The 20,113-nt window shown below is 39.0% G+C and overlaps 2 protein-coding genes across 4 annotated transcripts; both read right to left on the bottom strand.

The window, feature by feature from the left end:
- Positions 1–170: 170 nt before the first annotated feature.
- LOC131465847 (afadin- and alpha-actinin-binding protein-like) lies at positions 171–6,793 on the bottom strand. The gene is made up of 14 exons (XM_058638788.1): positions 6,621–6,793; positions 5,325–5,443; positions 4,834–4,985; positions 4,473–4,676; positions 4,268–4,378; positions 4,028–4,163; positions 3,585–3,660; positions 3,185–3,365; positions 2,809–2,956; positions 2,420–2,553; positions 1,946–2,119; positions 1,674–1,791; positions 1,298–1,446; positions 171–1,174 (listed from the first exon to the last, which is right to left on the bottom strand). The coding sequence occupies exons 2-14, from the start codon at positions 5,341–5,343 to the stop codon at positions 1,145–1,147; spliced, it is 1,632 nt and encodes a 543-aa protein (XP_058494771.1). The 5' UTR covers positions 5,344–5,443; positions 6,621–6,793; the 3' UTR covers positions 171–1,144.
- A 911-nt stretch (positions 6,794–7,704) lies between these two features.
- nexn (nexilin (F actin binding protein)) lies at positions 7,705–19,886 on the bottom strand. Of its 3 annotated transcripts, XM_058639095.1 has the most exons (15): positions 19,735–19,886; positions 17,358–17,792; positions 17,027–17,224; positions 15,741–15,825; positions 15,490–15,638; positions 13,011–13,208; positions 12,734–12,907; positions 12,334–12,522; positions 11,833–12,024; positions 11,180–11,224; positions 10,705–10,899; positions 10,360–10,581; positions 9,985–10,173; positions 9,494–9,857; positions 7,705–9,357 (listed from the first exon to the last, which is right to left on the bottom strand). In XM_058639095.1, the coding sequence occupies exons 2-15, from the start codon at positions 17,736–17,738 to the stop codon at positions 9,344–9,346; spliced, it is 2,595 nt and encodes an 864-aa protein (XP_058495078.1). In that variant the 5' UTR covers positions 17,739–17,792; positions 19,735–19,886; the 3' UTR covers positions 7,705–9,343. The 3 variants fall into 3 exon arrangements, with proteins under 3 accessions (XP_058495078.1, XP_058495077.1, XP_058495079.1); XM_058639094.1 differs by lacking the exon at positions 7,705–9,357 and having other exon boundaries at positions 9,459–9,857; XM_058639096.1 differs by lacking the exons at positions 7,705–9,357; positions 11,180–11,224 and having other exon boundaries at positions 9,459–9,857.
- Positions 19,887–20,113: the final 227 nt, after the last annotated feature.

Below are 20,113 nucleotides of genomic sequence, written 5' to 3'. Positions count from 1 at the left end.
GGGCTACAGCCCTGCATATACAGATCTGTGCCACAGGTGCACCCATGGTAATTTGCAATAGGAATAATACACAACTCCCTATATGAACATACTGGGTGGGTGTGTTTATATGTCACATAATTATTCAGGCTTAAAAAAATGCTGATTTTTCATCTTATGTGTTTCTTGAGTCATTAGATAATGATTCATTTTATATCGCATTTTTAGTAGTGATATAAAGTAGCAATAATTGTGCAGAAGTCCCAAAATAGACCCTTTTTCTTTTCTTTTTGTTCATAAAAGCAAGCCAAGTGAACTTTGAACTGTGACATATTTCCAAATTTCACAAATTCAATCTGATTTTAAACATTTTGAGTACTTAGGTGTGGTGAAAATGAAAAAAAAAAAAAGAAAATCAGTTTCATCAGATTGTACTGTAGCCAAAATGCTCTGTGTTCTAAGGGTTCAAGTAGATGCCACTTTATTAGATGCCCAGTCTACCTAATAGAGTGTCTGGTAAGTGTCATTTTTATATAATGGATTTGAAATGTTTGTTATAGTGGTAGATATCGATCAGTGTTTGCTTATACTGCAACATTATAATGCTTCTATCTCGTCTATCTCTATTACAGACATTTCTGCAGAATTGCCTCTTCACCATTTGGTATTGATAGCTGACACTGGACACGCAGTAACTTGACAAATGAAGTTCAGTGTAAGTATAACAGGGAGGGATGTTTTTTTTTTAGAAGCAAATTAATCTACAATACAATATACATCACTGTAGTCAATATAAAAACCACCATGATGAATGCATACATTTCAAAGTGGTGAGAGGAATGTGCATTATCACTTTACAATCTTGCCAGACAAAATGCTGCTAAACATGAGCTATGACTCCCAAAGCAATATGTATAGTATCGTCCAAATACTGTAAGTAATTACAAAATCTACCAACAAAATGTTAAGCAATGGAAAAAGAAACAAGAGCACATATAACTAGTTTGACTGCTACAGTATTTCATCACTTTACAATCTTGCCAGACAAAATGGCTTGACACAAATGGTTGTTTGTTTCCTGTGTGAGTGTGTGGCCACTGTGGTCTTTGCTGTGGTTGAAGTGGAACATTTCCACAACAAAAGATGTTTGATTTCCTCATCACACTCAGTAGTCTTTGTCTTCGGTTTGCTCGAGCTGGAAATCACATTTTAAAGAGAGTAAACAGAAGAGCAACTGAGTGAATACATTTGTTGTTTTGATTTTTTTGATTTTTTTTTTAATATTTCATGAATCACCACGCGAATAAAGACACTGTACCTTTTTCCTGGGATAAGGAACAGTGCGTGACGTGTTGGCTGTGGATGGTGATGTGAGTGGGAAACATCTGTGTGCGGGAGAAGTCGTGTCAGATGGACATTTGACGAGCTCTTCTGGATCCATTGTCCCACATGCTTCTGTTTCAGCTGCTAAAATAATATAAAATATTTAAAAAAAAATTAACTTATTTATCTCTATTCCTAAAAAATGTCAGAGCTGGGGAAGAAGAGAACAGTGTGTGACTGTAAAACACGTTTTAAAACTGCTTTAGGTCTATATGAGAATTCTTTATCCTCTTTCATCCTGAATACTAAGTCAATATTTTAGTGCTAAGTTAGCTGTATCAGTAGATGATTAAACAGTCCACAACACTTACATATTAAAAAGGCACTTTTAGACTTTGACATCTGAGGTTTCTTTGAGTCTGCAAATGGACTGGAGTTTAAAAACTGGTGTTTCAGCCATGTCGCACGATCCTCCTCAAAGGCCTTCCTCTGTGAATGAAACCACATATGAGCTACGATAATTAAAATCATTATAACGTTTTTAAATGTGTCTTTGGCCCCAAATATACATAGGTAAATTCCCAGTTTTACATTATAGCTTTACTTATTTAAAATATCTTGGAATACATATCATTTATATCACCTCATGACTCAGTCTTATGGCTGCTTCTGTGAAGTTCCTCCTCTCCCTCTCAAAGATCTTTCTCTGTTCTTCTAAGGTCCTCCACTCCTCTCTGAGGCGCTCTGTCTCCTGGGACATGTAGCGGTCACTCAACAAAGAACCAGTCTCCTCATCACATGGAGAGCTGAGCTGCTGCTGCAAGAAGTGATGAAAACAGTACAATGTGGTTCAGCTAAAAACTATTACAGAGGCATGATATCAATTAAAAAAAATGTCTTTCCTCCCAAAACAGCAAACAGGTGCCATAGTGCTCTTAACCTCAGCCCATGTGTTTGGTATGTAATTAATAACATTAAAAAGATTTAACTACTCAATTAACCAATAAAATGTGCAACAACAGATGGATTGAAAAAATACATTTGTCTCAGCAAAGTAACTTTTACAGATGTCAAAAGTGAATGAATCCCACAGATTTGAGTGTAAACAGAGTTTTACCTGCAGCAGCTGTTGCTGTGTTTGGATAAAGTCTTTGCACTGCTGGATCTCCAGCTTCAATCTGTTCATTTCCTCCTCGTGAGTCTCTCGAGGAACAGCTAAAGTTTTACTCTCATCCACCTGAGCCAAAGATGCTGCACAAACAGAAAATGTCCAACATTAAAACTATGTTTATTGAAATATTCTTGTTGGCCTTTTAGTGTTTTCCATACAAACTGGGATTTCTTTTTTTATTAGAGGTTTAAAATAGGATATTGACTAAGTAACACATGTATTCTGATTGAACCTAAACTATGTCCGGAGTCTGCGGTTGCTTTCTTAGGTAAAAAAAAAAATAGATTTGATCTAAAAAAACTCATTCATCAGGTCGTGTGCAGAGTGACGACTACCTTGGCTGTCCAGTCTTTCTACATGATTCTTGAGTCTTCTCCACTGGAGGCGAATACTGTTAGTCAGCTTCTCCCGAGCATGAACACAGTGCAGCTCTACGCTTTCCTTACTGGAGTCAAGCACTTCCTCTTCCTCGCCCGAGTCAGCCTTTCATGGTCATGAAAACAATGCATGAACACACCAGACAAAAATCCTCCTACACTAAATAACAAGCATGAGGAAGATAATCAGCAATTCCAGTGGGTTGTTTCCATTTGTTATCATACCACATTAGTTAGTTACATTAATCTCTATAAATAAATGAATAAACCATAACATAAGCATTTCTTGAGTTGAATAACTTAAAGAATGGGGAAAGAGGGGAGCGTTTCTAACCTGTACGCCGTCAGCTGCTCGTTTATCATTCGTCACAGTCAATTTGGTTGAACTTAAAACCGACATCATGTCTTTTTTCATTTGCTGCAACACTTTCCTCATCTCTGCATTTTCCACTTCCAGCTCCCTCTGCCGGGCGTCGTAGTCACTCAGCAGAGTTCTGTACATCTCGCCTTCATGTCTGAAGAAAAGAAAGGCAGTGGTGTGTTTTGATTCATCAATAACAAACTGATAAAGTTACTCTTCCATCATTCAGGGACCAGCTATGATTAAAGCTCATGTTACCTGCTTGAGATTCAAAAGCAGAAAACTGCTTTTACTACAGTGCCATTCTTTTCAATGATGTTTTTGTTTAGAAAATATATTTCTTTTGAAACAAGGACACGAGACTTGAGCTTACTTTGCTTCTGTCTTTTCAGTTTTCCAAAGGCTTCTCTTTCCATCTGCTCTTCCAATGTTATTTAACACATCAATGGCTGAAAGCAACAATGACAAAGACACAAGGGATGAGAAAGACGAGCGAGTGTGTGGAGTTCCTTGGTGAGTGTGTGTGAAAACACAGCTTTTTTTTTTTTGAAGAATAAGTAAAGTGCAACACATGAAGGAGGCAACGCCACGTATTTCTGCTCATGTTTTCAATCACAACACTTGATTCTGAAGTTTAAACTTCAAACAAACTTAGAAAACATCACAGTCTCGCATTAGATCAAACACTGCACTGAGGTCTCCCATAAAATAAAACTTACTATCTCTACTATCACAGCAGATAATCGTCTGATTAATCCCAATAATAAACCCCAAATAATTTTGAAGAAATTACATCAGCTCACACATTTATTTTACCTTGTTTCTTCTCCTTTTTACCGACCAGAAGTTGATGCAGATGCTCTTTTAGTTTGTTAAATTCTTTTTCCTTCTTCTTCATCTCATGGTTGTACTGACTCGCACGACTTGCAATTATGTTCTGAAGTTTATGCACCTGTCGAGAGTGAAATCAACATTTGTGATTGTGATTATTATATACGACCTGTCATTCCATGTTCACTCAACACCACCAAAAGCAGTTTATTCCAAAGAAAGTACCTCTTCCTTTTCATTTCTCACAGCATTCTGCAAACTTTTCACTTTCAGCTGAAGCTGCCGTTCTTTCTCAACGAGCCCCGCGTTTTCTCTTTTGCAAACCTCGAGCTGCTCCTGTAAGAACAGAGCAGCGTGGACACATGAACATTATTGATAGTTATTGATAAGAAAAAGGTCAATACGAGAGCGTTTTTAAATGTTACTGAACCGTTTGTCTGGTACTGGTGAGCTGCAGAAAGGCCACGTTGCTGCTCAACTTGTGATGTTCCACTTCCAAATTTTCCAGTGTTCGGATGCTTCGACGATGCAGCTGAATCAGGTCATACATGCAATTTATCACAGCCGTGACATTTAGCTCTGACCTGCACGACAACTCGGTCCAAACTGGTGTGAGGCCAAGCAATAACAGCTCCTACATATGTGAGGGTAAAGCCAGACACAAGTTTTTATGGATTATTCTGATCATTACTAAAACAGGATAAAGTGTCCTCTTCCAGATCATATTGTACATGTCTTAAACCACTGTACTAATACAACTAATGACCACAGACACATGTAACGTTACCCACCTGACTGATGTGTGATGCACACTCCTGCACATTGTGCTCTGTGCAGAAGCAGCTGAGCATGTTGGAGCTTCTGTGCAGCAGGAGGGATGATTGGTAAAACTCTCTCAAGGGGGATGTTCTACATTCAGCAGAGGTGCCGTGAATGTCCTTGACTTCAAGGAAAAGGGAAAACTATCATTCAAATTTATACAGCAAATAGACCTATGCTTATAATTGACAAGGCTTTAGAAGAAAAGGAAAACACGTCATTTATTATGCTGTAGGATTTGAGGTTACACTTGTGTCTGCAGATATAGAGCAGCAGACGGAGGCAAAAGAAATGATGCAGGCAGAATACTTTAGACACATAATCCAGACTTTGCATTATAAAATATGCATAGTGCTATTCTTCCTCAGTACATGATAGTTTTGCAGCAAAAGCCCCATCACTGTGTCACCTTCACACTGCATAAGAAGTAAGTGGTGTTAAAAAGAAACGTGGGAAAACTCACCCAGCGAGGACTCTGGCATTGCTGCAGATCTGCCTTCAGTCTACGTGTCTGGATCATCTACCACATGTGTAGGACACACACCACCCCCCACACACAGGATCCACCTATGCTGTCAGCTCCTAAAATAGAAGGTCAGATTAGCAGTGCTCATTTATCTCGGCGTGGATTACAGAGCAACTGCAGCAGCGACTGGTCGGAACAAGCAGCAATCTAATTATCAGAGAGTGAGGAAGCACATCCACGAGGGCTAATTCTTGCATGTAACACAGAGGGAGAGTGGACGATACTGTGGTCTGTGTAACGTGTAAAGTATTTAAAAGGTTACATGGAAGGACCCAGCCACAGTCTTATCTTAATGCACTTATCATCAGCTGATCACATTAATCCCAGGCTGACTGTGGAGTGATTTGTCTGTAGAGTTGCAAAATCAAAATCCACAACAAAACAACAACAGCAACACGAGCTAGGCTGCAGTAGACAGCGTGAACATATCAAACTTAAAGCATAATTAAGGGCAATTCATCTCAGGACAGCAGTCATCAAAGCATAAGCAGAAATAATGCTTGGTTTGTTTTTTTTTTGTTTTTTTTTTCAAAAATATTTTAGCTGTTCGTTAATTTTAACTCAATAACTTTTCAGTTCAGTAATATTTCTTTCTTTCTTCTTTTAAGTCTGGTGTGACAGATGGCAAACCCTACTTCAAGTATTAACCTTGAAAAGGTGGTATTTATGGTATTACCATTCCTCTGATCTTTTTATTCTTATATTACTTATTGCAGTAAGATGAACTCTGCTTTAACTGGAGGCAAAGGAAAGTGAAGTGGGCATTAATGCAACATCAAGGACGCAAACTACTGTAAGTTTTATTTTGTTTTGTTTTATATTGTCTAATGCCAACGTCTGCCTATAAGTACTTTGTTTGCCTTTTCAATTGTGTCCTGCAAAGCACGTTGTGACTGTATTTTTAACCAAGGTACTGCATACATTAAGTTAATTATCAATATTATGATGGAAAACAGGCACAGTGGTGTATTTATTCTGTTCAGATAAGTGAAGTCTTTCCTTTGGTGCACTTGAAAGAGGGTTGAGAGTTGAAACAGTTGTCTGGACCCAGTAAAGGACATATGTATACATAAATAAAGCTGGCAGGTGTCACCATATTGATGACTATAATCTACACTATCAGGTCAACACGGAAAGACACAAGTGGACTTGTTACCAAAAAAAACACACGTCTGACGTTTTTATTAACAGAGAACGTGATTCAGGATAAAAAAATAATGCGTGACCACTTACCGCTCGTTGAGTTTGTATCGTTTATATCCTACAGATGGTATTTTCTTCACGACACAGGAACAGATCTGAAGCCCTTGTTTCTCCCAACGACAGAAGCTGCTGCACACAATCCAAACAGCAGGGCATTGGCTGACTCGTCGCGTAGCAACCAAAAATGGCTCGATATGATTGGCTGCTGTCTGAGGGGCGTTTTAGTCGCTTTCCTTTTTTCCAGTTTAACCCTTTGTAACCTTATGGAAGTCAACATGCACACATTTTAATTAGTTTGTCATTTGGACCAGCCAAACAGAAACACGGCCCCTATTACTACTACTACTACTACTACAAATAATAATAATAATACTCAAACAAATACAGATATAATATGTATATATTCACATGGGGACCTACTTTTTCAAGGTGACAAATCATTGCAACCCAATCCACAATGTAATGTTTCGGACTATTTTTTATTGTCACTGTTATTGGAAGTTTGAATTTAATGAGGTTGACAGAATGTAACAAATATAAGAGACTCTTCTACTCATTCCTTTTCCCAAGTGTGTCAAGGAACTACAGGAACTAGTGGCTGTTTGTCTTTGTTTACATATTAAGTTTACACTTTAAAAATGAAAAACATACACACTATCCAGTTTGTCCTTTTGGCCCTTGTCTAAATCCCTTACAGTATAAAATGTTTCTTGTCAAACTACAAAAGTTGAACTATTTTTTTCAAAAATATATAAAAATCTCATAAATGAGTTCTCAAAAAAATAGTGTGCTTCAATTCAATAATCACAGAAAACATTGTTTCTCTCCTTGTGTGTATTTAGTATGTTTTGGAGAGAAGAGTCTGCTTGTCAAATGTTAATAACTACTGTACTTACATGTAAATGCGCTACAGGACCCAGGGTAGCTGCCTTCATAACCTGGATGGTGATCCATTCTTAAGAGGAAGGGGCTGCAAATGTTGCTTTGTGTTTGTAGAAAATAGGGCTCAGTGCATCACAAAACATACAGTTCTAACTCAAAGATAAAATCTCCCTTAAAACAGAGAACCTAATGAACTGTTGATCACTTATTCACATCTTCATCACGCCACACCTGAAGTGTTTTGTTTGTTTTATTAAAACATTTTCATATGACAAATATTCTAGACTAACCTAATGCTTTTTTTAAAACTATCAAACCAATATATGGTTACCTCCTTTCAAGCACAACTGAAGTATGTCAACTGTAACAACAGAATTACATTCAAAAAGAAAAAGGGGGGTCTGTGCATGGAAAATCAACATATTCAAATTTAAATATGCTGCAATAAAAAAAAAAACTTTATCTTGACTTAAAATTGATTTAAAATTAAAATTGAAAATCAGTATGGATACAAGTTCAATTGTGTTTGTTCCTCCAACACCGAGTTAGCCCTTGATCGAATACCAGGAACCAAGTGAAAGGGTCCAGAAGACTGATTGGCATTGACGTAGTGGTCGTGCGGTAATATTGTAGACAACCAAACATGAGCATAGTTTCACTATATTATTCTTTAAAATCTGCAGACATGGATTTTTAACATTTCACTCAGTGACTCAGAAATAAGGTTTGCCTTATAACGACTATAAAGTCAGTTACAAAACCCATTTCCAGGATAGTTGGGACACTTCCTAAAAATGCAATAAAAAAAAACTGAAACATCCGTTTAATCACCTTGAACAAACCTAAATGTATTTTACAATTGTATAAAAATGCAACACACTCAAAAACGTTGGTACAGCTGGCTAGACAGAAATGGTTATACAAGTAACACTGTGCTGGAAGGTTCCACAACTACCAGGTTAACAAGTGACAGTGTCAAGGTAAACAAGGAGTATCTACTGAAGGCTTCATCCACACAAGGGTGGCTCGTGGCTCAACAGTTTGCACCAAACTTCATGAGAGACTTTCAGTCAGTTCAAAGGGCATGTTTCTCTGTGCAACATTGTCATTTAGAGCCACGGAATCTCAGTGTGTAAAGGCCAAGGACAGAAACTGCTGCTGAATGTGCAAGAACTATTGTATGCGAAACCGTCATTCTACTGTGGTGGACAAAGCCACATTTAGAAAATCACTGGAAGCCAAGAGGAGGCCATATATCCTCTTGGTGATTTAAAGTTTAGGATTTCAACCTTCAAATAATGTCTCAAAGATTACTTTGATAGTACGTGAACTCATAATGGCAGCGCAGGTCTGCACCGCCTGCACTGGTTTCGGGTCCGTGACACAAAAACTACAACATTCTACTTTACCCCACCCCCAAACAAATTATACCACTTAGTATTTTATTGAATTTTCAGACAGTGTCCCAACTTTTCGGTAAATGGGGTTTGTATTTTCAATACGGAACTACAACACTTAATAATCACTGATATTACATATGTCAGTAGGGCCTCTCAGTAAAGATAGTTTACATTTTTGCGCAACCCCTGGCATGGGGACGAAGAATCACAACTGATTTTGGCACAAATATTATCCTACTCTTAACAGGAAGTGCAGCTTTATGAATGAGCAATATGTAAACAACATCTTGCCTTTATGTGTGTGTGTGTGTGTGTGTGTGTGTGTGTGTGTGTGTGTGTCCCTCCCTAAGGAATGCCAAGCATACTGCTATTTCCTTCCCTCTGCTGTTTGACCATACTATACCATGTGGGACAAAGATTTACAAAGGGAGTGAGAGACAACAGGGAAAGTTTCCAGAGCGTGGAAGGGCATCAGTAGTCATAAGCTGCAAAAAAGAAACACACAAGCAGTTATACACATCCGCTTTGTAGCCCAGGTTCGCAGGGAAGAGGAACATGCGATCCACTTCACACAGATGCTGAAGTATCATGAGGCATGCAGTCAAACCAAGGTTGTCTTACTTTCTATTGTGAGGATGCATGTACTTGCTGCTGTGCCTCTGCTGTTCACAGCCTTGCACATGTACTCTCCCTCATCCTCGGGGAAGGTTTCCGGCAGGTACAGGCAATAGGTCTCTCCTCTATCTATATACTGATAGTCCTCACAGTCTTGAAGCATCTCCCCCTCAAACCACCAGGTGACCTCCGGCTTTGGCTCGCCGGTTATTTTAACAGTGAACCGAACCGGCTCGGAGTCCACCACCGATTGATTTTTGAGCGGCTTTTTAAACAAAGGAGCCCCAGACCTGGCGTGATCCTCCTCGTCTTCGTAGGCGGCAGAGCCATTGATGATGCTACCCTCCTCGTCCCCATCATCCTCCTTCTTCTGCAAACAGATGACAACAGGAATCACAAGTGTTTGCCAGTGTAAAAATTACCCTAAAAACACACGTGTTAAGCTGTCATGCAACACTCATACTGTACATATATGGCCATGAACATGGAAGATTTACTTTTTGGAGCGCAGCATCAATCTCCTGTTGCTCAAACTGCATCCTCTGCAGCTTCTGCTCCTCTATCCTCTTCCTCTCCTCCTCTTCTCTGGCTTTAGCCATTTGCTCAAATCGAGCTCGCATGTCCACCTTCTGTTTGAACGGTGATTCTTCGGCCCTGAGTGGAGTTGATTCTCCTCCCTCATCCTCCTGAAAAACGACAACTTCAACATGTGAAACCTAGATAATAGCACCATTTATGTGAAAAGCATGACAGAAACCTACCACCTTTAGGCATAATCAATGAAAAAGACAAGATGAATAATTTCGTAATTTGGTCTCTAAACTGTCAAATTATACTTATGGCATCTTTGTTTAATGTGGGGGTCATCTCACCTCCTGGAACCTCTCAGTCTCTCTCTCTTTAATTTCCTCATCAACCGCCTTCCTCCGTGCTCTTTCCATCTCTATCTTTTTCTGAATTTCCTCTTCTGTCAGCTGCTTGATCTTCTCAAACTTGGACTTGAGGTTTTTGGCCTGAATGGAGCCGGTCCTCTTAAGCTTTGTCAGTTCTTCATATTCTTTGCTCACGACATCTGAGCTTTCATTTACTTCGTCCTGTGAAATAGAAGCCAATTTATCTGTAGTTATAGAGCGTGCCACAGTACTATGGAAAAATGACCAGGCCCCAAGCATTGGATTTGCATGTTTGTGATTTTACAACATTTGTTCCAGACTGACCTCGCCCATCTCTTGTCTGAGCTGCTCAAATTCCTGCTTTTCTTGCTCCATTTTCTTTTTGCGTTCCTCTGCTTTACGTCGTTTCTCAGCTTCCGCCTTCTGTTTCAGCAGCTCCTCAAAGTTTATCTCCAGTTTTCCTGGATGCAATGCTTCCTGAGACTCACTCTTAACCATCCCTTCTTCCTCATTTTCTACCTGCACAGATGAAGGCAAATATTTCCGTTTGGAAGAGAATCAACTGACCCGAGTGTTGTGACCATGATGAATGAACATGCCAGTCCAACTACTTACACCCACAAGTAAGTTTAAAAAAAAAAAATGGAAGCATAGCCATTACATAAAAACACATCATCTAGAGATGATGATGTGTTTTTAAATGAGATGCATTCTTAATAGCAGTAGTGTGCACTTTGTGAACAATTGTTGTTTCAGATTTTTCTTTGAAAGTGAACATTTGAAATTGAAAATATCTTACTGTTTCATCTCCATATGCAGACATTTCTTGATCCAGGCCGGGGCTCTTAAAGAAATAATTTGGAAAATGGAATGCAGGTGTACAATTCGAGCCCAAAAGAATGATATGCAATACATGCAGCAAATGTATTATTCCCACATCTAATTAGAATCCTATTGTGACTGAAGTATCAGTTTAATGTAGATCACAACTACTTTGATCCTAACTAATATTAATTTGGGTGGCTTTTAATGAATATTACTGTGCTGTACACATAGTCACTCACTCACTCACTCACTCCACACACACTATCCTCCACATGAGGGTTGCGGGGTCGCTGGAGCCAATCCCAGCTGACATAGGGCGAAAGGTCGGGATATACCTTGGACAACTCACCAGTCCATCACAGGGCCACAAAGAGACACACAACCATTCACTCTTACACTCACACCTACGGTCAATTTAGAGTGTCCAATTTGCCTAATCCCCAAATCTTTCACTTTAAAATATTTCTCTAATGCATGGTTCCCCCTGTTTTACAATAGGAAAGAGCAGCAGCAGCAGCAGCAGCAAATTAACTCAAATGTTTTAGAACAATAAAACAGTTCTGACGTTATTAGTGATCAGCCAAATACGTGCACACTACCGTCATTCATTGACACATGTGCACTTACCATACTCTTGCGGGCCTCAGCGAAAAGCCTCTTCTCTTCTTCCAGTCTCTTCTTGGCCTCCTCCTCGGCTTTCTTCTGCTCTTCTTCTCTTCGCTGGCGTTCCAGCTCCTCAAAACTGGCACAGATCTTCCCAGGTTCACTGCCCTCCAGGTTCAACAAGGCCATCAGCGCCTCGTCGTCCTCATCGACAAGCTGCATCAAAAGCACAAGGGTAACTCTAAGACCTGTAGATAAAATGTGGCTGATGGTGTAACCATCTGTTACCAGTTTTATGTGACTTATTCTAACTGTGTTTCAAATAATTACTAGACATTTTGGAAAATACACATTGTGGTGGAGAGGTAGAAAAAAAGAGATGAAAATGATGTTCATTGGGGAACAGGAAGCTAACAAAACCCACAAAAGCCTCTAATGCTCATTAATTAGCATCATATATCATGATAAGGCATCATTATAAATGTCAGTTGTCTATTTGCTATGATTTATGGGAGACATATTGACCATGCTCTTTCTGGCTTGAGCAAAAGCTCTCCTCTCCTCCTCCATCCGTCTCTTGGCCTCCTCCTCTGCCTTCTTGCGCACTTCTTCAACTCTTTGCCTCTCCAGCTCTTCAAAGCTCAACCTCAGTTTTCCCGGTCGGACCTCGTCTTTGTCTTCCTGGGATGCCTGAGCATCTTCCTCATCGTCTCCCTGATGATACACAGACACCATTAACTCCATTATCTCCATTAAATGGCATCCAAAGAGGCTCTGCTATTCAGGTTATCCTAACAGCAACTTTATTTGACTCATTTTGGATGCTCGTGAGTATCAGGATATTGAATAAAAAAATTATTGAATTACATAATTCATTGCAAACTCTCAATTAATGTTTTTTTAAAGTGTTTAAATGTTTTTCTACCATTTCGAGCCTGGCCTCCTCAAAAGATTTCTTCTCTTCAATCAGGCGGCGTTTGGATTCCTCCTCAGCGAGCTTCTTCCTCTGCTCCTGCCTTTCTTTCTCCAGCTCCTCAAACGTCATCTTCAGCTTTCCGGGAGCCATCTGCACCTTCTCTGAGGGCTTTTCCTCGTCATCCTAAAGCACAGTAAATGTATACATGATATACTGTATGTAAAAATATAAGCAAACAAATGTTAACAAAAATGGCCCGTATTAATTTACTCATCCCAACTCGTACCTGCACAACAGAGCGCCGCTTGGCTTCCCTGAAGGAGTGTTTGTTTTCAATGTACCGTCTCTTTTTCTCCTCCTCTGCTGCCTTCTTCAGTTCGTCCTCCCGATTCTTCTCGATATCTTCAAAGTTCATTTTGATTCTTCCTGGAGTTCGTGATGACTTCGCTGGAACCACCCGCACCAGGATGGTGTCATCTCCTTCCTAAAATTGAGATAATATAATATTAATTCGTTGTCTACAGCTTTATCCTCCACATGAGGGCTGCAGGCCACTGGAGCCAATCCCAGCTGACATATGGCGAAAGGCGAGGTTCACCCAGTCCATTGCAGGGCCAACATACAGAGACGAATAGTAGTAAGTAGAAGTACCACTATTTTGATTAAATTTTGCTTAAGTACAAGTAAAAGTACTGGTCTAAAAATAATGTACTCAAGGTAAAGTAAAAAAGTAGCTTATTTAAAAGTTACTTAGGACACATATCTCACATTAATTGTTTTTATTTAAAGGCAAAACTTTACCAAATAAAGTGCTCACTAAATAAAAGATGAAAACATAATGTATCAGTCAAAATGAGTGCTTTCTCACTCAGGGACCTTAATTAGTGTCTGTCCTCGCCATTCACCTGTCCTCATCATCATTCACCTGTCCTCATCATTCACCTGTCCTCGTCATCATTCACCTGTCATCATCATTCTCCTGTCCTCATCATCATTCACCTGTCCTCCCCATCATTCACCTGATTTCAGGTCAACATTTTTGTTTTACTCAGTAACAGATGTGATTTAAACCATAGCAAAGTACAGCACTTCCAAAAAAACATACTTAAGTAAAAGTAAAATTAAAATTTTTAAAAATTACACAAAAAAAAACGACTCAATTACAGTAAAGCAAGTAAATGTAATTCATTACTGTCCACTTCTGCATCTATGGTCAATTTAGAGTGTCTAATTAACATCTGTGTGTTACAGTGGGAGGTAACCAGAGAACCTGGAGAAAATCCCACTCATGCAAACTCCACACACAAAGGGCCTTGGTCGACCAGGTCGCGAACCCAGTAAAAGGAAGCTGAATTATGGTCCTAATTAGGGTGTCATGTACACATTTCTCAGCTCTTTTGTATGGTGGTAAAAACATACCAATCAGTGGTAAAAGAAAAAACCCATTCAGGTCACTGACAGTGTTCACCCGAAACACACAGACGGGACACAAGAGCATGTGGGGGTTAGGATTCAACTCTGTTGGCGTAATGTCACCATTTGCAGTAGGTCAGAGGATGGGTGTCAGTCTTAGATAGCAGAGTCTAATTCAGTCACAGTAAGGGGGTCTCGAGCTAATTTAGTCGCAGGGAGGTGTGGGAGACAGTTGCCAGTCATCTGCTGTCCACACCTGGCAGCTCTGTTCTAGTGTAGTTGTTTTCACCAAGTCATAGCTTGTGAACATTGTTAACTGTTAGACAGCTGCTGATGAAAAATCTAACGCATTCTGTTTCTTAAGACAGATGACGCACAGAAAGTTTGAAGAATACAGTGAAATACAGTGAAAATGGAATGTGACCCACTGTGAATAATATGTATTCAGCAAAAAAGCATGAAAGCACTTTAGTATATTGTTTTTAGAATCATTTATGAGTCAATGTTTTCATAGTTGATGTACATTCATTTTGTCTGCCTCATTATTAATGCCGTTTCAAAACTCATATTTCAATCAATTTTTGAAGGAATTTGATTGAATACAAAAATGAAATTGGCTTCATAATATATATATATATATGTGTGTGTGTAAAAACACAGATTTTAATTGTTGAATACTAGAGATGGCTCAAACTACCACTGTTTTGTGTCTGATACTGATATCACAACCTTGAATCCTCGATCATGATATTAGTCCGAATCTTTAACCTTCTTTTGCTGTTATTAAGACATTGACAAGGAATAGTCCTGGGATTTTGGCCAGCATACTGATATTGTTATTGTATCTGCTAATTCTTACTAAATGTTATACAAATGTATTAAAACCCTTAAACCCTTAAAATTCATTGGCACAGGTATCAGGGGCAGGTAATTGTCTTCAACTGCCAATCAGCCACAAGATAATTCAAGTTGCCAAGAACTAAACCTCCTGTCTGATGGTTTAATTTTTCGCAAATTTTTAATTTCTAGTAAGCTGTAATGTACTTGTGATTTTTTCGATCTACCACAAGTCTTACTTGGTGAGATAAAGTAAAGCAGACATATTTACCATGAGTTCAGCCACTGCTCATGTCAACAATCCTTCTGGTGACTTCAGACCTATATCCAGCCTCTGCCAACTGTTTGGATCTCAAACACCACTTAAAATAACTCATCCGAATGGCGGCTGAGGATTACCTGAATCGTTATAGTCACAAGTGCACCACTCTCATCAGCGAGGCAGTGCCGAGCCACCTGGACATGCTGTCCAACTGCCCAGCACAACAAAATTCACCCCAGCTTCATTGACTTACCTCGGCTGCTTTCTGAGCCAGTTCCTTCTTGATTTTGGCTTTTTCCATGTAGTCCTGGGTTTCCCTTTTCTTCCTCTCCCCCTCCATCCTCTTCCTTTCCACTTCCTGTCTTTGCTTTTCCATTTCTGCAAACTTCCCCTTTACACTACCTGAGGGATTTCACATAGCACGACACAAGGCTTCAGTCTCCCCCATTTCCTCCAACATCCTTCTCTGAATCTCCATAATTCAGATGTGTGTGTGTGTCTTACCTGTGATTTTGGGGACATACGATTTTTCCACCTTCACTGGTTTCACCTCTTCCTCCTCATCACTGGATGCAAGAAGCTCTTTTATCTGTGGTAGATCAGACGTAGAGTATAGTGAGACTACGCTTTAGCCTGGATCATCTCCTTTGCCACTGTGGAGCCATGCTGGTCCCAGCAAGAACACAGGCCTAATCCCTGCTAATAGGTGGATCATGTGACCTGCACATGGACCTGTGATTGGGCTATGATGCTGCTGCACAGAGAGGAGATGAGCTTTGTGTTGCTCTCTTCCATTAGCACTGATAATCCACTCACATAACACCCTATTACTGCATTTATGTCACCCCAATCGATCCTGAGAAAAAGCTTCCCCACCCTGTGAATTCAACAATCTTTGGCGCTTAAATTGTTCAAAGGCAGTTTTTAAATCACAAAGCAGCTTCTCTACATTTCAATCTCATGCATATGTACGTGCTCTGTTGCTTTGAGTGCATCAGTCAGGCCAAGACACACATCTATGATTTGTTATTCAATTTTATAACACAACAAGAACTTCATGTGATGTCTTTAAATACATTTTTTGTCACTTTAAAATCTTGAAGATGAAAAAAAACATGTGCTGTTCTTAAGTACAGTCCTGAAATCAGTTTGCTTTATTTGAGCACTTGAGGATTGCAATGAGAATTGTTGCATTTTAAAGACGATATCAATTTAAAGAAGTTGTATTGGTTTGTTGCTGCATATGCTGGTGTAGGTTAAGACTGAATGAATCTACTCAACGTTACGTTGACGTAAATTAGCCACACATTTGCCAACAACAGCTTTAACATTATCTATAGATTACTGCATCAATAACTATAATTCAGTTTTGTTAATGCTTTAATGCATACAATTACCTTTGTAAATATTTGAATGTACGGCTTCAGTAAAAGAAAAGGTGTAAAAATGTTTTTCCTGTCCTTATTGAACATCAACACAATTGGTGTAAATTTGGGATTGGGTTTATAATTTTTAAATAAATGTATGCATGTATTTTCAATTCTGGATCCACTGGAGCATTAACAGGGTTAAAGTTTTCTTTAAAAAAATCAAACACAGAGCAAAGTGTGAATATTATACGGAATAAAAATGATTAATAAATGTTAATTGTATGGAATGCTGTGAATGTTGTTGCAGTGCAGTGTAGAAAACAGTGAATTCTCACTCAGACTGGCAGCCTTGTCACCCCGTCATGCCTCATCATGCATGCAGGTCACAGTCAGAGGTTAGTGGGGTTATCTATCTTTGACCTGCTGCTTCTTGCGGTTCCACTCTCGCTCCTTGATAAATTGCTCTTTTCTCTTCTGCTGCTCTTCGTTGTTCCTCTTCCGGCTGCGCTCCTCCCTGGCCTTCTGCATGGTCTCAAACTTGTTCGTCACATCTCCCTTGTCTTTGTTCAGCTTGGGTACGTAGCTTCGGGCGATTGGCTTTCTGGTTCGTAGAAGTTTCTGTCATTCAAGAGTCAAAAGAAGAAAACATAAGAAAAAATGTCTTATATAGAGGAGGGGGACTTGTTTCCCTGCAGGGCAGTTTACATATGGAAGGGAATCAAATCATCTAAGATGTACATTTCTGTCTCACCTCTTTTTTAATTGCCAAATCAGACATATTCTGGTCTTCATTTGTATCCGGTTGTTCATCGTTCTTCTCTCCATCCTCTGCGTCACCGGGAACGGCATCTGATTCCATCTCGGCTGAACCTTTTTCTTTGTGCTTCACACCATTCATATGTGGCTTGTCTGTCTCAGTACTTTCTTTATTATCCTCGTGACAGGCCTTTTCCTCTTTGTCTTTGCCTGACATCGTCTCACTTTTCTCCTCAGTGTTGTCGTCGTCTTCTTTAAGGGCCACGTCTACCTGTGCAGTATCATCATCTTTGTTTTCTGCGTCGCTCATGCTGAGTTCATTGTCATTTTCAGTGTCTTGGGCAACGACTGCCGTAACCTGTGCCACCTCCGTCATGTTTGTGCCAAAATGACAAGTTGACAAACAGGCGCTGATTTAAAAAAACGTTACCTGTAAATGAGGAGTAGGGTTAATGTTACATTATTCTTGTGATATCTGAAATTTAAACGGTGAGTGTGTAACATGTAGCAGGTTTTATTGTCAGAAATTAAATATAATACCCACAAGTATGTTTGTATATGTGTATAATTACTTTAAAATATTATAAAATATTGGTTTTCATAGCCTTATAATAAGCCTTATATGTAGTTGAGGCATATAAAACATCTTTCTTGGGAAAGAGAGGGGGTGAATTGAGGAGTCCTCCATTTGTTGCAATCTCCAGCCTCATTAAATGTCATCAATCCTTACATGCTGGACCTTTAATTGATTGATGGATTGCTTTTGAAATCAAACATAAACAACATTCAAAAGGCTACGAAGGAAGCTCTCTCTTTGCCTCATGATTCTTTTCATATTAATAAATGATACGTTGTGTCTTCTGATAGCAGTTACATTGATAAGTATTGTTTGTCTATTTGTGCATTTGAAAATATCAAGATTCAAACCAAGAATACTTTAGTAAAATCTTGGCCAGATCTGTCATAATCTGTATTTTCATTACATATTAAAACACCTACGTTAATAAATTCATGACCATTTGAAATGCACCTAATCTGGTGCTGGGATGTACAGTATATGTCTAACAAGCAGAGTTCGGTGTGAAAAGAGCTGCTAAACTTCCACTTGTTGAGAAGGAAGGCAGTGGAAGCTGGCTGACTATTAATAGCCCACTTGCGAGTGCAGGACATGTGATCATGGCTATTTCTGATGAGTGATAGGCAGTTAGACACATGTCGCCCCACAGACCTTAACAAAATGGCCAGACAAAGACTCAGACAACTGGATGAATGAGAGACTGTTTGGACTGATAGTCTGCCAAAACGTCAACTGCTGCTGTTTATCAGTGTCCTCAAATACCTTTTTGTTCTCTCCACCTATGAGGATCATAGTGTGCATGATTCTGCCTCTCTGTGTGAACCTTTGGTGTACCATGGTACACAAAGACATGAATCACAGTGTAGCCAGTGTTTCTGATTAATCACACCTCATATCCCAGTATTCATGTTCTGCTTCTCAGTGTCAACAGTGTCAACATAGAGGACTGGCTTCAGAGGTGTAAACATTTAATTCAGTGAAATTTGCATGAGATTCAAGCATAATTTAATTGGCTTTGCAACATTTAAAAAATATATATTTCCTTGAATGTTAAGTTTTATAAAGTGTGGTATAGTTGTTATGAGTCTTTTAATCCGTCTGTCAATAAAGGGTGTTTGCAAATGTGATCAAGTTTTGAAATCACAGTATATATATATACCTATATATATATATATATATATATATATATATATATAGGTATATATATATATATATATATATATATATATATATATATACATATATATACATATTGACTAATCAGTTATGTGTTATGTGTCATCTACGTACATGCCCAACTTCAGCAGCAGTAACATGGAGGTGAATGAGAGACAAAATAAAACAGTTGTATCAGATCATAATCATGTGACATTTGCAAAACTGCAGCCTGTGACAGTGATAACTGTGTTGTTTTTTGATAAATGCAGTATTCTGACCCATTCAACTACATTATCTTTCATAATACGTTCTTGGTGATTTGATGGTTGCAACAAAGAAAGAAAGAAAGAAAGAAAGACGTTTGTAGGTTAAGGTTTGGTTGGTGGTCCTATTTCTGTACTCAGCTGGCAGAACAGATCATGACTGTCTCTGAAAACGTGTGACACACATATGAATATGTCAATGTCTAACAAATAAATATGTTAGTTTAGTCACGTCTACCTAATTTTTTACTAACATAATTGCAATTTGGCATAATTTACAAGACTTACAATGAATAAAAACGAATATATTTTGCTAAGTAATGATGCTCAGTCAAATCTTTTCCATCTACATTATAGATTAAATCAGCATTTACCTGTTAAGTGTGCTGTCGTCCTCCTGCTTATGGTTTAAAAAAAAATAAAAAATTAAGAAATCCTTTGGGTTGTTATTAACAATACAATACAGTTAGACGGAGCGGAACAAGCGACTACTCGACCGACTGCTCGGTGTGGGTGTGCGTTTCCATAAAAGTACCGTTACTTTCTACCGGATACTGCATTCCGCGCGCGCCTGCTACAGGTTCAGCTGTTGCCACGCGCACGCACGCACGAGTGCACCCAAGCTTCCGCCCTGGTCTCTTGAAGCCGCAGCTGCATCGAAAATATTAATAACAGTTGTAATTTAATTTTGATTAATGGGATAAAGTGTGTCACCAGTGGTTAGTGATGGTGTCGCTCCTTCATTTATTCACA

The sequence above is a fragment of the Solea solea genome, chromosome 9 (genome assembly GCF_958295425.1).
Source record: "Solea solea chromosome 9, fSolSol10.1, whole genome shotgun sequence".
Lineage (NCBI taxonomy): Eukaryota > Metazoa > Chordata > Actinopteri > Pleuronectiformes > Soleidae > Solea > Solea solea.
The sequence above is the reverse complement of the archived record's forward strand: the minus strand, read 5'-3'. Positions and strand labels throughout refer to the sequence as shown.